A 13,749-nucleotide genomic window follows, 5' to 3' on the forward strand; every position below is an offset into this window, starting at 1 on the left:
AAACTTCAAATGTTCTAATTTATTTGTGGGAGTTAAAAATTAAAACAGTTGAATCCATGGAAATAGAGAGTAGAAGGATGATTACCATAGGCTGGGAAGGGTAGTGGGGGCTGGGGGCTGGGGGCTGGGGCAAGTGGGGATGGTTAATGGGTACAAAAAATCAGTTAAAGTCTGGGCGCGGTGGCTCATGCCTGTAATCCCAGCACTTTGGGAGGTCGAGGTGGGTGGATCACCTGAGGTCAAGAGTTTGAGACCAGCCTGACCAACATAGTGAAACCCATCCATACTAAAAATACAAAATTAGCTGGGGGTGGTGGTACATGCCTGTAATCCCAGCTACTTGGGAGGCTGAGGCAGGAGAATCGCTTGAACCCGGGAGGCAGAGGTTGCAGCAAGCTGAGATTGTGCCATTGCACTCCAGCCTGGGTAATAAGAGTGAAACTCCATCTCAAAAAAAAAAAATTACTTAGAAAAAATGAATCAGGGTTGAGCATAGTGGCTAACTTCTGTAACCCCAGCACTTTTGGAGGCTGGAGTGGAAGGATCACTTGAGCCCATGAGTTTAAGACCAGCCTGGGCAACATAGGGAGACATTGTCTCTAAAAAATTTTTAAAATTAGCCAGGCATGGTGGTGCAGGCCTATAGTCCTAGCTACTGGGGAGGCTGAGGTGAAAGGATCATTTACACCTGGGAGATCAAGCCTCCAGTGAGCCAGGATCACACCACTGCACATCAGCCTGGGTGACAAAGCGAGACCCTGTCTGAAAAAATAAAAATAAAATGAATCAGACCTAGTATTTGCTAGCACAACTAGGTGACTATAATCAAAAATAATTTAATTGTACATTTTAAAATAACTAAAAGAGTATCATTGGATTGTTTGTAACAAAGGATAAATGCTTGAGGGGATGGACACCCCATTTACTCTGATGTGACTGTTACTCATTGCATTATTATTACTCATTGTATCAAAATACCTCATATAACCCATAAATTTATACACCTACTATTTATCCACAAAAATTAAAAATTAAAAAATTAAAAAATCCTCCTACTTCAACCCCCTGAGTAGCTGGGACCACAGATATGCACCACCATGCCTGGCTAATTTTTTAACTTTGTGTTAGAGACAGGGTCTCATGTTGCCCAGGTTGGTCTCTAACTCCTGGGCTCAAGTGATCTTCCTACCTCAGTCTCCCAAAGTGCTGGCATTACAGGGGTGAGCTACTGCCCCATCCAGTACTTTTTATTAAGGCCCTTGGGGACATATCCTAGTTTTTTTTTCTTTTTTCTTTTTTCCCTTGAGACAGAGTTTTGCTCTGTCACCCATGCTGCAGTGCAGTGGTGCGATCTCAGCTCGCTACAACATCTGCCTCCCAGGTTCACACGATTCTGCTGCCTCAGCCTCCTGAGTAGCCGGGATTACAGGCATGCACCACGCCCGGCTAATTTTTGTATTTTTAGTAGAGATGGGGTTTCGCCATGTTGGCCAGGCTGGTCTCGAACTCCTGACCTCAGGTGATCCTCCCACCTCAACCTCCCAAAATGCTGAGATTACAGGCGTGAGCCACTGCACCCGGCCCCAGTATCCCAGTCTTACAGCTGTTATTGGACTGAAGAAGTCAGTTGGTTCTTTAACGTCAGTCACAATTGAACCCAAGTCAAGTCTAGCCCATAGTTTCCAGAGATGAAATGTTATAGTTTGGGTTTCCATGGCAGGAAACACACTTCATGCCATAACCATACCAAAATTGAAGATTAAGAGAAACTAAAATCAGCCAGGTGCAGTGGCTCATGCCTGTAATCCCAGCACTTTGGGAGGCAGAGATGGGTGGATCACCTGAGGTCAGGAGTTCGAGACCAGCCCAGACAACGTGGTGAAACCCCATCTCTACTAAAAATACAAAAATTAGCTGGGTGTGGGCCAGGCACGGTGGCTCACGCCTGTAATCCCAGCACTTTGGGAGGCCAAGGCAGGCGGATCATGAGGTCAGGAGATTGAGACCATCCTGGCTAACGTGGTGAAACCCCGTCTCTACTGAAAATACAAAAAATTAGCCGGGTGTGGTGGCGGGCGCCTGTAGTCCCAGCTACTCGGGAGGCTGAGGCAGAAGAATGGCGTGAACCCGGGAGGCGGAGCTTGCAGTGAGCCAAGATCGCGCCACTGTACTCCAGTCTGGGCGACAGAGTGAGACACCGTCTCAAAAAAAAAAAAAGAGAAATTAAAATAAAATAAAGTACAAATAAATAACAAACATAAACTAAACATGTACCCAGTCAAAAAGTTAAATTGGCTTGTTCTCACTTGTAACCTCAACACTTTGGGAGGCCAAGGTGGGAGGATCCCTTGAGCCTAGGAGTTCAAGACCAGCCTGGGCAACATGGTGACACCCCATCTCTCCAAAAAAAGTAAAAAAATTAGCCGAGTGTGGTGGCTACTTAGGATGCTAAGGTAGGATAATCGCTTGAGCCTGGGAGGTCAAGGCTGCAGTGAGCCATAATTGCACCACTGCACTCCAGCCTAGACAACAGAGTGAGACCATGTTGTAATAAACAACAACAACAACAAGGCTAAACTGTCAATGCTCCTTGGGGGAAATTTGTGCATGAACTGGATTTGCTAAGGTTTATTAAACTGCAACTTCTATGGAATGTTCTTGGTAATGTCTGTAAGCATTCCTCTGCTCAAGGACCTTAAAAGTCATCCAACTTTCTAATCATCTTTCTTGGAAATTACCATCTCTGATGAGATGTGCGTGAATGGCCCTCCCTGGAGAATTTCAATAACCAAAGCTGGGGAAAAAGCAGTTACTCCTCCCTCCTTCATTTCCCCTCCTCAAAGATTACAGCTAACTTTTATGTAAATCTTTAGTACTTTTTGATTGGCCAGAAGTTTCCCCTGTTCTTTCCCATAGTGATCGTTCCTTGGTCTCTCTTTAAACTTTTTCCTTTTTTTTTTTTTTGAGATAGTGTCTTGCTTTGCCACCCAGGCTGGAGTGCAGTGGCACGATCTAGGCTTACTGCAATCTCTGCCTCCTGGGTTCAAGTGATTCTCAGGCCTCAGCCTCCCGAGTAGCTGGGATAACAGGTGCACACCACCATGCCCAGCTAATTTTTCTATTTTTAGTAGACATGGGGTTTCACCACGTTGGGCAGGCTGGTCTCGAACTCCTGACCTCAAGTGATCTGCCCACCTCAGCTGCCCAAAGTGTTGAGATTACAGGTATGAGCCACCGCTCCTGGCCTCATTTTTTTTTTTTTTTTGAGACAAGGTCTCTGTCGCCCAAGCTGGAGTGCAGTGGCACAATCACAGTTCACTATAGCCTTTACCTCTAGGTTCAAGCAATCATCCCGCCTCAGCCTCCTGAGTAGCTGGGACCACAGGCGTGTGCCACCATGCCTAGCTAATTTTTGTATTTTTTGTAGAGACAGAGTCTTGCTATGTTACCCAGGCTGGTCTTGAACTCCTAAGCTCAAGCGATCTTCCCACCAAGGCCTCCCAAAATGATGAGATTATAGGCATGAACTACCAAGCCCGGCCCATGCCTCATTTTCAAAGATACTAAGGAAAATCCCAGATTTCCCAGAGGAAGTGACATTTGTCTTGTATGAAATTTTGGCAAGTGAATAGGGACCTAATCTGTGTGGGCACTGCTCAAGGAAAGGCCAGGAAATACAGCAAAAACTATTTGCACTGAATATTTTTTTTTTTTGAGATGGGTTTCACTCTGGCACTCAGGCTGGAGTACAGTGGTATGGTCTTGACTCACCACACCCTCCTCCTCCCAGGTTCAAGCGATTCTCTTGCCTTAGCCTCCTGAGTAGCTGGGATTACAGGCACCTGCCACCATGCCAGGCTAATTTTTGTATTTTTAGTAGAAATGGGATTTCACCATGTTGGCCAGGCTGGTCTCAAACTCCCGACTTCAGGTGATCCACCTGCCTTGGCCTCCCAAGGCAAATCCCAAGGCAATCCCGAAGTGCTGAGATTACAGGCGTGAGCCACAGCGCTGGCCTGCCCTTAGTATCTTCTATTTCCTCCTCCAGATCCATTCTTCATTTTTCTCCACCCTGTTCTACATCCTGGGAGCTGACTCATATGGACTGCGGCAGCAGACTTCTTTGCCCTGAAATTTCCAGTTGGGCTCCACCAACGGGAGGCACCAATAAAAGAGAATGACATTGTTTAATTCCGATGGCTCTCTCCCTGCCAGGTCACCATGGATTGGCAGCATCCCTCCACTGAGGACTGAAACTCCTGTCAGGTAGCTCGATAACCCTCTATCTCTCTCTGCATTCAGGTAACATTTTTGTCCCTTCAGCCCTAAGGATGGTAACAGATATTGTACCATCTCTAATTGCTTTTCCTATACTCTGCCCACAGCTTTGTAAATAGCTCCTGTATTAAGCTCTTCTCAAAGTATCCATTTTGAGTAAGCCATCTGTTTCCTGCCAGAGCCCTGACTGATACAGTGTGTTTGATTAATGGGTATTAGTTCAGACTAGCTGGTGCATGAAGTGTGTGTGATGAAACAGTAAAACATCATGTAAAAACAGTAGGCTGAAACAGATGGTGGAGGGGCTTGTCTTCCAGGCCAGGAAGTCTATCAGATAATAAAAATCTCAGAAGGTTTTAGATCAGGAGTGACATACTTTAAGAAAACTAATTTAGTAGCTGTATGCAGAATAGTTTAGAAATTGGAGATGGGGAGATGAGTTAGGAGATGATTACCATTACTAGTAGAGGAAGGTAATATTTTGTAACCATCAAACTGGCAAAGACCCAAAAATTTCCTTTTTTTTTTTTTTTTGAGATGGAGTTTTGCTCTAGTCGCTCAGACTGAAGTGCAGCAGCACAATCTCAGCACACTGTAACCTCTGCCTCCTGGGCTCAAGATATTCTCCTGCCTCAGTCTCCCAAGTAGCTGAGATTACAAGTGTGTGCCACCATGCCCAGCTAATTTTTGTATTTTCAGTAGTGACGAGGTTTTACCCTGTTGGCCAGGCTGGTCTCGAACTCCTGACCTCAAGTGATCCACCTGCCTTGGCCTCCCAAAGTGCTGGGATTACACGGATGAGCCACCGCGCCTGGCACCACCCCCCCCCCTTTTTTTTTTTTTGATACAGAGTCTTGCTCTGGAAATGCAATGGCACAGTAATGGCTTACTGCTACCTCTTCTTGCCAGGTTCGAAGGATTCTCATGCCTCAGCATCCCTAGTAGCTGGGATTACAAACACGTATCACCACCCAGCACTTGGAAGACCAAGGGGGACAGATTGCTTGAGCTCAGGAGTTTGAGACCAGCCTGGGCAACATGACGAAGCCCTCTCTACAAAAAATACACATATTAGCCGGGAGTGATGGGGTGCACCTGTAGTCCCAGCTACTTGGGAGGCTGAGGTTGGAGGATCTCTTGAGCCCAGAAGGTCCTTGACCCAGACCCTGTCTCAAAGAAACAAAGGAAAAAAAAAAAAGGACCGGGCACAGTGGCTCACGCCTGTAATCCCAGGACTTTGGGAGGCTGAGGCAGTTGGATCAGCCGAGGTCAGGAGTTCAAGACCAGCCTTGCCAACATGGTAAAATCCTCTCTCTACTAAAAATACAAAAAATTAGCCAAGCATGGTGGCGGGCTCCTGTAATCCCAGCTGCTCAGGAGGTTGAGGCAGGAGAATCACTTGAACCAGGGACGCTGAGGTTGCACTGAGCTGAGATCACACCACTGCACTCCAGCCTGGGCAACAAGAGCGAAACTCCGTCTCAAAAAAAAAAAAAAAAAAAAAAAAAAAAAAAAAAAACAAAAAAAAACATGTAAAGAGTGATGGCTCTCCAAAGGAACTGAATGGCTAGGGACAAAGGAATTACCTATGGTTTTTTGTTTGTTTTTGAGACAGAGTCTCACTCTGCCACCCAGGATGGAGGGCAGTGGCGTGATCTCAGCTCACTACAACCTGTCTCCCAGGTTCAAGCAGTTCTCCTGAGTAGCTGGGACTACAGGTGTGAACTATCATGCCCAGCTAATTTTTGTGTTTTTAGTAGAGACGGGGTTTCACCTGGGACCAGGTCTCCAACTCTTGACCTCAAGTGATCCGCCCACCTCAGCCTCCCAAAGTGCTGGGATTGCAGGCGTGAGCCCCCGAGCTCAGCCCTGGAATTTATTAAACATGTATCTATACCCTGACACCGCTGGTTCCTGTCTATAATCCGAGTGTTTTGGGAGGCCGAGGCAGGAGAATTGCTTGAGGTCAGGAGTTCGAAACCAGCCTGGGCAACATAAGGAGAGCCCATCTCTTTAAAAAACAAACAAAACAAAACAAAAAGCAAAACAACACACACAACAAACAAACCCATGTATTTATTGAAGACCTACTTTATTATGCACCGTGATGTTTCAAATATCACAAACCATTACAAAGCAACATAATCACCCTCCTTCCCCCTTACTGCTTCAAACTATTGTGGTAAAAATAAATAAATAAAGCCCTGGCGTGGTGGCTCACGCCTGTAACGCCAGCACTTTGGGAAGCCGAGGCGGGTGGATCACCTGAGGTCAGGAGTTCGAAGAGCAGCCTGGACAACATGGCAAAACCCCGTCTCTACTAAAAATACAATTAGCGTGGTGGCGCGCGCCTGTAATCCCAGCGCGCCACCACGTTGGGGGACGGAGTAAGACTCAGTCTCAAAGGCATGACGAAAATAGCAAAAATGCTTTAGTGTTATACCTGTTACGAATTTAATGGAAATTACAAGTAGGAGCCCATTACAATCTCAAGCCTTAAAATGCTGAAAACATACACAGTGTGACAATAACTAAACTTCGAGACCCAATAAGGGGGAAAATCAGACGTGGAAAGTATTTGGTAGGAGTGAAGAACAGAGTGACAACTGCTTAGTCCCACTGGATATTTCGCTCCTCTTCAGGAAGAATACTCCAGTTTGGGGAGGCCATATCCCGGGCCAGCCAGTTAAAATCGTCAACATCGTTCCAGTTATTTTTGCTCCTATCTAAACCAGAGCTCTCGAAGTCCTTGTCGATCTCCGGGTAGCTCCAGGTGTAAGGGGCGAACTGGATCCCACTGCAGTCCTCCACGATGGCCCTGCTGGTCACCTGCAGGAAGATGCGGGTGTCTTTCGTACTGTGTATGCGGAGCTGTTGGCAGGCCACTGCCAGCACGCAGTCACTGCAGTCCTCCAGGAAAACAGAGGTGGACACCGGACCGCAGAGCAGCTTGCAGCTGTGGGCCTTGGTTAGCCGCAGGGTGTTGGGATTTCCATACAGTCTGACTGTGCAGTTACTCAGTTCGGTCAAAAGAACGTCGCGCTGGTGCAACTCGCTGGCTCTCTTCTCCAAGACTTGGGACTCCAGGTTGGAGAAACCGCAGAGCCAGCTGGAGCCGAGGTCTCCTTCCGCCTTCTTGGGCAGCGGGGAGTCCTGTATGCTTTCAACTGCCGGGGGGATGCCAGGAGCCGCGTCTACTTTGGTACACGAAGCAGCATCCTTTCCCCGGGTCTTGAAAGCGAAACGCTTCTTGGGCTGCAGCTCCCGGCGCCGCTCGGCCAAGGCCGCCTGCAGCCGCGCCAGCGCCTCTTGTCCCTGCCGCAGGTCGTAAGCGGCTAGGAAAAAAACTGAGTCGTTGATAAGTTTCTGCAGCCCCTGGAGCCGAGAGGCCGCCTCCTCCAGCCGCTCGACGGACTCCGCGCGCTCCAGAAGCTCTTCCACGGCCGCTCGCTCCCGAGCAAAGGTGGCGGCGAAAAAGTGGCTGTTCTCCTTCTCTACCTCCTGGTTCTGCCGCTTTTGTTTCCGCCTTTCAACTTCCAGCTGCCGTTCTTGTTCGCGCCTCTGAAGCCGCTCAGGCACCAGGCTCATGTCCCGCTGGGACTCCATGTCCCCACTCCTGACAGGAGCGGCGGAGCAACTGACGGACTCCATATTGGCTTCAAGCGTCCTCTGTCTTGTCTTACTTCCTCTGGGCGCGCTGTCCATGAGGCCTCCCACCAACGCGTCCGGTGATTGGCCTAACACGATGATGTCAGACTCCCGGCCTTATTTTCTTCGCCCATTGGTTCCTCTGCGTCGGAGGGGGCGGGGAGATGGGGCGGGGCCGACTGACTACGGGGGTGGGAAGACAAAGGTTCTTGTGGATGGGTGGGGTGGGAGGCAGGCGGGGGAATCTTTTTTTTCTCTTAAAGGGGCAGGACTTATATCCGGGATTGTGGGGTGAGTTGCAGCAGCGGCAGCTGCACATGTGGGTTTGTTTATAAGAACAAGGTTAGAAACTCGCAGGCCTCCCCCTCCCCCCGGCTCCTCTCTACTACCCCCTTACAGGCCGGAGATCCGCTACTAGGGGTGTGGGTGGGAGGGATGAATGCGTGTGGTGGGTTCGGGGGACAGGTAGTGGTGAGAAAGATGGAGGGGGGGGAATATTGCACCGCCCGGCCCGCGCCGGAGGAAGCAGCAGCTGGAACAGCTGGCTAGGGAGCCGCTTGCATGCCTCCGGTTTTTTCTTTTCCCTTCCACCACCCCTTCCCCCAACCCATTTCTGCCGCCCCGTAGCCCTCATCCTTACCGCCCCCCTCCCCCCTATCCACTGCAGTTCGGCGCGGCCTGGGGGCTCCTGGATCCCCGCAGGCAGTTACTAGGGCGGGAGAAGGCAAGGGGCACTGCGATGGGAGAGACTGGGTTCCTCACTGCAACCGGGTTCGAGGGGCCCTGGGGGAGTCTATAAAAGGATTACTATTTTTTTGGCCAATTGCTGCAGTCGGAGGGGTGGGGGCGGGGGAAGGTGAGATCCACACCCCCTTCCTCTTTCTTCCCTGCCCTCCCCGAGCTCGGTCCCGGCCACTCCCTCCGCAGCTGGGCGTCGCCGGCCGCGCCGGGGTGAGACCCTAGCCCCGGGCTCCGCGACTCTCTGGGGCAGTCGGTCTTAGGAAAGCGGTGGGAGAAGCGGTACATTATTTCTAGGGGTGGTGGGAGGGATTTGTCACCGGAAGTGAATGGCCTAGCCTAAAGTCGGGACCAACCCGAGGTGTGGGTGGGCAGCCAAGACGGCGCAGTCACTGGCAGAAACCCGAGGCAGCGGGCAGGGCGAGAACCCGAGACGCAGCCGCTGCCCGGGCGCGGCAGCCTCGCATGCTTCGCTCAGCCCTGCGGAGCTCCCGGACCTCCTTAACCCTGCCCGCCCTTCCAACCCTAGGTTTCCTCCTTATATCCCCAGTTCCCAGCCTGCATCGTTTAAATTGGGGTATTTAACGGCCCAAGAAACTTGAAATTTCACCGATCTACTTGCATTTTGATGCAGAGAAAGATGGGAGGAAACGAGAACCATTGAATTAAATCTGAGTTAAAACTGATCTCCCATTTTCACGCCCCACTCTCTTCCTTTCCTTCCCACTTAAAACAAACAAAACACACATAAATTGCTGGGCCGAACAGAGTATTTCTCCGCTGAGAGCACAGTTCATACCGTGTGGCAGATTCCCCGCGCAGGCGGGGCGCGGAGGCAGGGGAGAGGCTTGTGTGTCCGCGTGCCTGCGTGCACCCGATGGAAAAGGGGGTGCCGAAAAACAATGGTGCTTACTCTTGTGCATAGTCATCGTTTTCACTAGTCTTGTTTTATGGGCAGATTAGGTGAGGCTTCTGTTTTTGCTTTTCTGTTTTATTTTGTTTTTTTTTTTTGAAACAGAGTTATGCTGTTGTTGCCCAGGCTGGAGTGCAATGGCGCGATCTCGGCTCACCGCAATCCGCCTCCCAGGTTCAAGCGATTCTCCTGCCTCAGCCTCCCGAGTAGCTGGGATTACAGGCATGCGCCACCATGTCCGGCTAATTTTGTATTTTTAGGAGAGACGGAGTTTCTCCATGTTGGTCAGGCTGGTCTCGAACTCGTGACCTCAGGTGATGCGCCCGCCTCGGCCTCCCATAGTGCTGGGATTCCAGGCGTGAGCCACTGTGCCCGGCCTTTTTTTTTTTTTTTCTTTTTTCCAGAAAAGCAGGTTTATTTCACAAAACTGTGGGTCTGAAAGCTGGTGGACAAGAAAGCTAGTTATCTTGCCCAAGTTGTGGAGGAATTGCAATAGCTGCTTTATTTTATGAAATGTTGATTTAAGCAAAGAAGATTTAGAGAAGATTTATTTTTCTAGAAAAAAACAACCTGACCTTTTAAGTTTTTCAGCTTGAACCTGTCTCACTCAAATTAAGAACGTTTGTAGCTAAAGAAGGTTTATTGGACTTGGAGGTTGCAGCTGGAGTGAAACAACATTTCGGTATTAAGCATAGTGAATCTATGGGTGTTGTAAGTGTTGGCTGTATCCCAAGTGGAATTGAATGTTATTAAACCCTTTCAAGAACTTCATTTCTGTCTACCAACAGGTTTTTGCTACAATCCAGTAGACTTGGGAAGTTTCTAAATAGTTGAAGTTGGTTAGTTCGAAATTTTAAGAAAAGGAAACAGTTAAAAACAGAGCTTGACAGGTTACCCAGTTGACCCAATGTGTTAGGGGCAGTTTCAAAGACTGATGTGAGGAGGAGTGGAAAGGGGTCAGTGAGTGATATGGTCATTGTGAAGCATTGGCTGGACAGTTCTTTACAGCCCCCCTGCACAGCTGCAGGCTGTGAGGTATGTGGTCCAGAAATGGAGATAAAGCTGTTTCTGAGCTCAAACACAGTAGGAAGGCTGCGAAATGGCTGGCATTGCCCGGCTGTGTTTGCATCCTCTCTGTGCCATTTGAGGGCAGTGGATTCAGCATGCATCTTTGAAATAGATCCCAGCTTGTCAGAGGTAAGTGCCTGTTTTGATGGAAGGAGAGTGGGGAATGCATTACAGGGGAAATGTAGCAAAAGGCAAGCACCTCTGAGTTCTGCATCCTGCTTTCAATGATATCTCAAAGGGCTTGTGAATCAAGGTACTGCTCTCTTGTAGACATCTTGAAAAATGAAAGACTTCTAACGTGTTATGGACTTTACCGTTTATTTAACAACAGTTTAGATACTTTATGGTTCTATTTGTTAGATTTAGATCCCCCTTTTAACTTTTTGAAAATTTCCAACATATATAACATGGAGAGAGTATTAGAAGAGTGTTCCAAGGACTCACATACCCATCACCCAGCTTCAACAACTGCCAACTGATGTTAAGTAAATAAGCCAGGAACAGAAAGAAAAATATCGCATGTTCTCACTCGTATGTGGGAACTGAAAAAGTTGATCATATGGAGTTGGAGTGTAGAATGATAGTTACCAGTGGCTGGGAAGTGGAGGGAGATGAAGTAAGATTGGTTAAAGGGCACAAAGGTACAAGTTAGATAGAGGGAATAAGTTCTAGTGTCAGATAGCACAGTAGCCTAATTCGAGTTAACAATAATGTATTGTATATTTCAAAATAGCTCGAAAAAAGGATTTGAAATGTTCCCAACACAAAGAAGTGATAAATGTTTAAAGTAATAGATATCCCAATTATTCTAATTTGACCATTACATATTGCATGCATGTATCAAAATATCACATGTACCTCATAAATATGTACGATTATTATATGTCAATAAAAAAAAAATAACTTTTTAAAAAACAGTTACCAACTGACAATCTTGTTTCCTGTAAAGCCCTAGTCACTTCCCTACCTCTCACCCTGATTATTTTTTGGCAGATCCCAGATATTATATTATTTCATATTTTATTGTCTATAAATATTTCACTATATACCTCTAAAAGATTGGGAGTTCCTTTTTTTTTTTTTTTGAGACAGAGTCTCGCTCTGTCGCCCAGGCCAGAGTGCAGTGGCATGATCTCAGCTCTGTGCAACCTCTGCCTCCCAGGTTCAAGTGATTCTCCTGCCTCAGGCTCCCAAGTAGCTAGGATTACAGGCGCCCACCACCACGCCCGGCTAATTTTCTTATATATATACTTTTAGTAGAGACAGGGTTTCACTATGTTGGCCAGGCTGGTCTCGAACTCCTGACCTCATGATCTGCCCACCTCTGCCTCCCAAGGTTCTGGGATTACAGGCGTGAGCCACCGTGCCTGGGCCCTTTTCTTTTTTTTTAAATTGAGACAGGGTCTCACTCTGTCGCCTACGCTGAAGTACAGTGGTGCAATCACGGCTTACTGTAGTCTTGACCTCCCAGGCTGAAGTGATCCTCCCACCTTAGCCTCCTGAGTAGCCGGGACTACAGGTGTGCACCACCACTCCCAGCTAATTTTTGTATTTTTTTTGCAAAGACAGGGTTTCGCCGTGTTGCCCAGGCTGGTCTTAAACTCTTGGGCTCAAGTGATCTGCCCACCTCGGCCCCCGGAAGTGCTGGGACTACAGGTGTGAGCCCCCACGCCTGGCCACTTCCCTTTTAAGACAGCCACATTGCCATCACCACACTCCAAAAAAGCATAGAAAATATTTTCTTAATAGCAGATTGCCAGTCTATATTCACATCTGATTATCCCATAATATACTTTTGGTTTTTTCTCAAGACGACGTCTTGCTCTGTCGCCCAGGCTGGAGTGCAATGGGGCGATCTTGGCTTACTGCAACCTCCGCCTCCTGGGTTCAAGTGATTCTCGTGCCTCAGCCTCCTGAGTAGCTGGGATTACAGGTGCCCACCACCATGCCTGGCTAATTTTTTGTATTTTTAGTGCAGATGGGGTTTCACCATGTTGGCCAGGCTGGCCTTGAACTCCTGACCTGAGATGATCCACCTGCCTCGGCCTCCCAAAGTGCTCGGGTGTGAGCCACTGCGCCCGGCCTTTTTTTTTTTTTTTTTTTTTTTTTAATACTTTAAGTTCTGGGATGCATATGCAGAATGTGCAGTTTTGTTACATAGGTATACATGTGCCATGGTGGTTTGCTGCACCTATCAACCTGTCATCTAGGTTTTAAGCCCCATATGCATTAGGTATTTGTCCTAATGCTCTCCCTCCCCTTGCCTGGTTTCCTTTTTTTAAAGTTATTTTATTTGAATAAGGATCCAAACAAGTTCCATACACTGCGTTTAGTTATTGTGTCCCTTAGATCACTTTTTTTTTTTTTTTGAGTTAGACAAACAGCTTTATTTGAAAGATGTGGTCAGCCAAGTCCACCTCCAACCCCAAGGTCCTTGCAGCATTGGCCTCAGGCGTGGGAGGACCCGTGTCCTGGGTGGAGAGCCTTAAATCACTTTCACTGTGTGGGTTCCTTTTCTCTAAATTGTTTTGTTGAAGCAGCTTGGTCATTTGTTCAGTAGAGTTTCCCACAGTCTGGATTTTGCTGGTTGCATCCCTATACAGTATTTGTTAAATTTTAAATGTCTGTTGTATTTATTTGATCTTTTAATGTTACAAAGGGAATCTCATGATTGTAGTTATATGCCTCAAGAAGTAAGTAGTGAAAGCATTTAAGCAAAGTAAAACAGTCTTTAGGTATGGTAAACAATAAAGAAATAGGCCCTTTGGTGTTCTCTGGAGTTTATCAGGGACCCTGCACTGGTGGAAGATACCAGCCACACCCAGGCAAATAAAAGGACCCTTTTTCTTTCTTTTCTTTTCTTTTTTTTTTTTTTTTTTGAGACGGAGTTTTGCCCTTGTTGCCCAGGCTGGAGTGCAGTGGCATGATCTTGGCTCACCGCAACCCCCGCCTCTCGGGTTCAAGCGATTTTCCTGCCTCAGCCTCCCAAGAGGCTGGGATTACAGGCATGCGCCACCACGCTGGGCTAATTTTGTATTTTTAGTAGAGACGGGGTTTCTCCATGTTGGTCAGGCTGGTCTTGAACTCCTGACCTCAGGTGATCT

General features: G+C 47.8%; 2 protein-coding genes across 3 annotated transcripts in view; one reads left to right on the forward strand and one right to left on the reverse strand.

Annotated features, from left to right (window-relative positions):
- Nucleotides 1-6,353: 6,353 nt before the first annotated feature.
- TBCC (tubulin folding cofactor C) lies at nucleotides 6,354-8,007 on the reverse strand. The gene has a single exon (XM_054493398.2). The coding sequence runs from the start codon at nucleotides 7,981-7,983 to the stop codon at nucleotides 6,889-6,891; it is 1,095 nt and encodes a 364-aa protein (XP_054349373.2). The 5' UTR covers nucleotides 7,984-8,007; the 3' UTR covers nucleotides 6,354-6,888.
- Nucleotides 8,008-10,017: 2,010 nt separating this feature from the next.
- Nucleotides 10,018-13,749, forward strand: part of BICRAL (BICRA like chromatin remodeling complex associated protein) — a 114,992-nt gene continuing 111,260 nt past the window's right edge. For both annotated transcript variants that reach the window (XM_063666986.1, XM_063666987.1), the window contains exon 1: nucleotides 10,018-10,774. The gene's annotated coding sequence lies outside the window, so the exon portion shown is untranslated. The remainder of the gene's footprint in view (nucleotides 10,775-13,749) is intronic.

Source organism: Pongo pygmaeus, chromosome 5 (genome assembly GCF_028885625.2).
Source record: "Pongo pygmaeus isolate AG05252 chromosome 5, NHGRI_mPonPyg2-v2.0_pri, whole genome shotgun sequence".
Classification (NCBI taxonomy): Eukaryota; Metazoa; Chordata; class Mammalia; order Primates; family Hominidae; genus Pongo; species Pongo pygmaeus.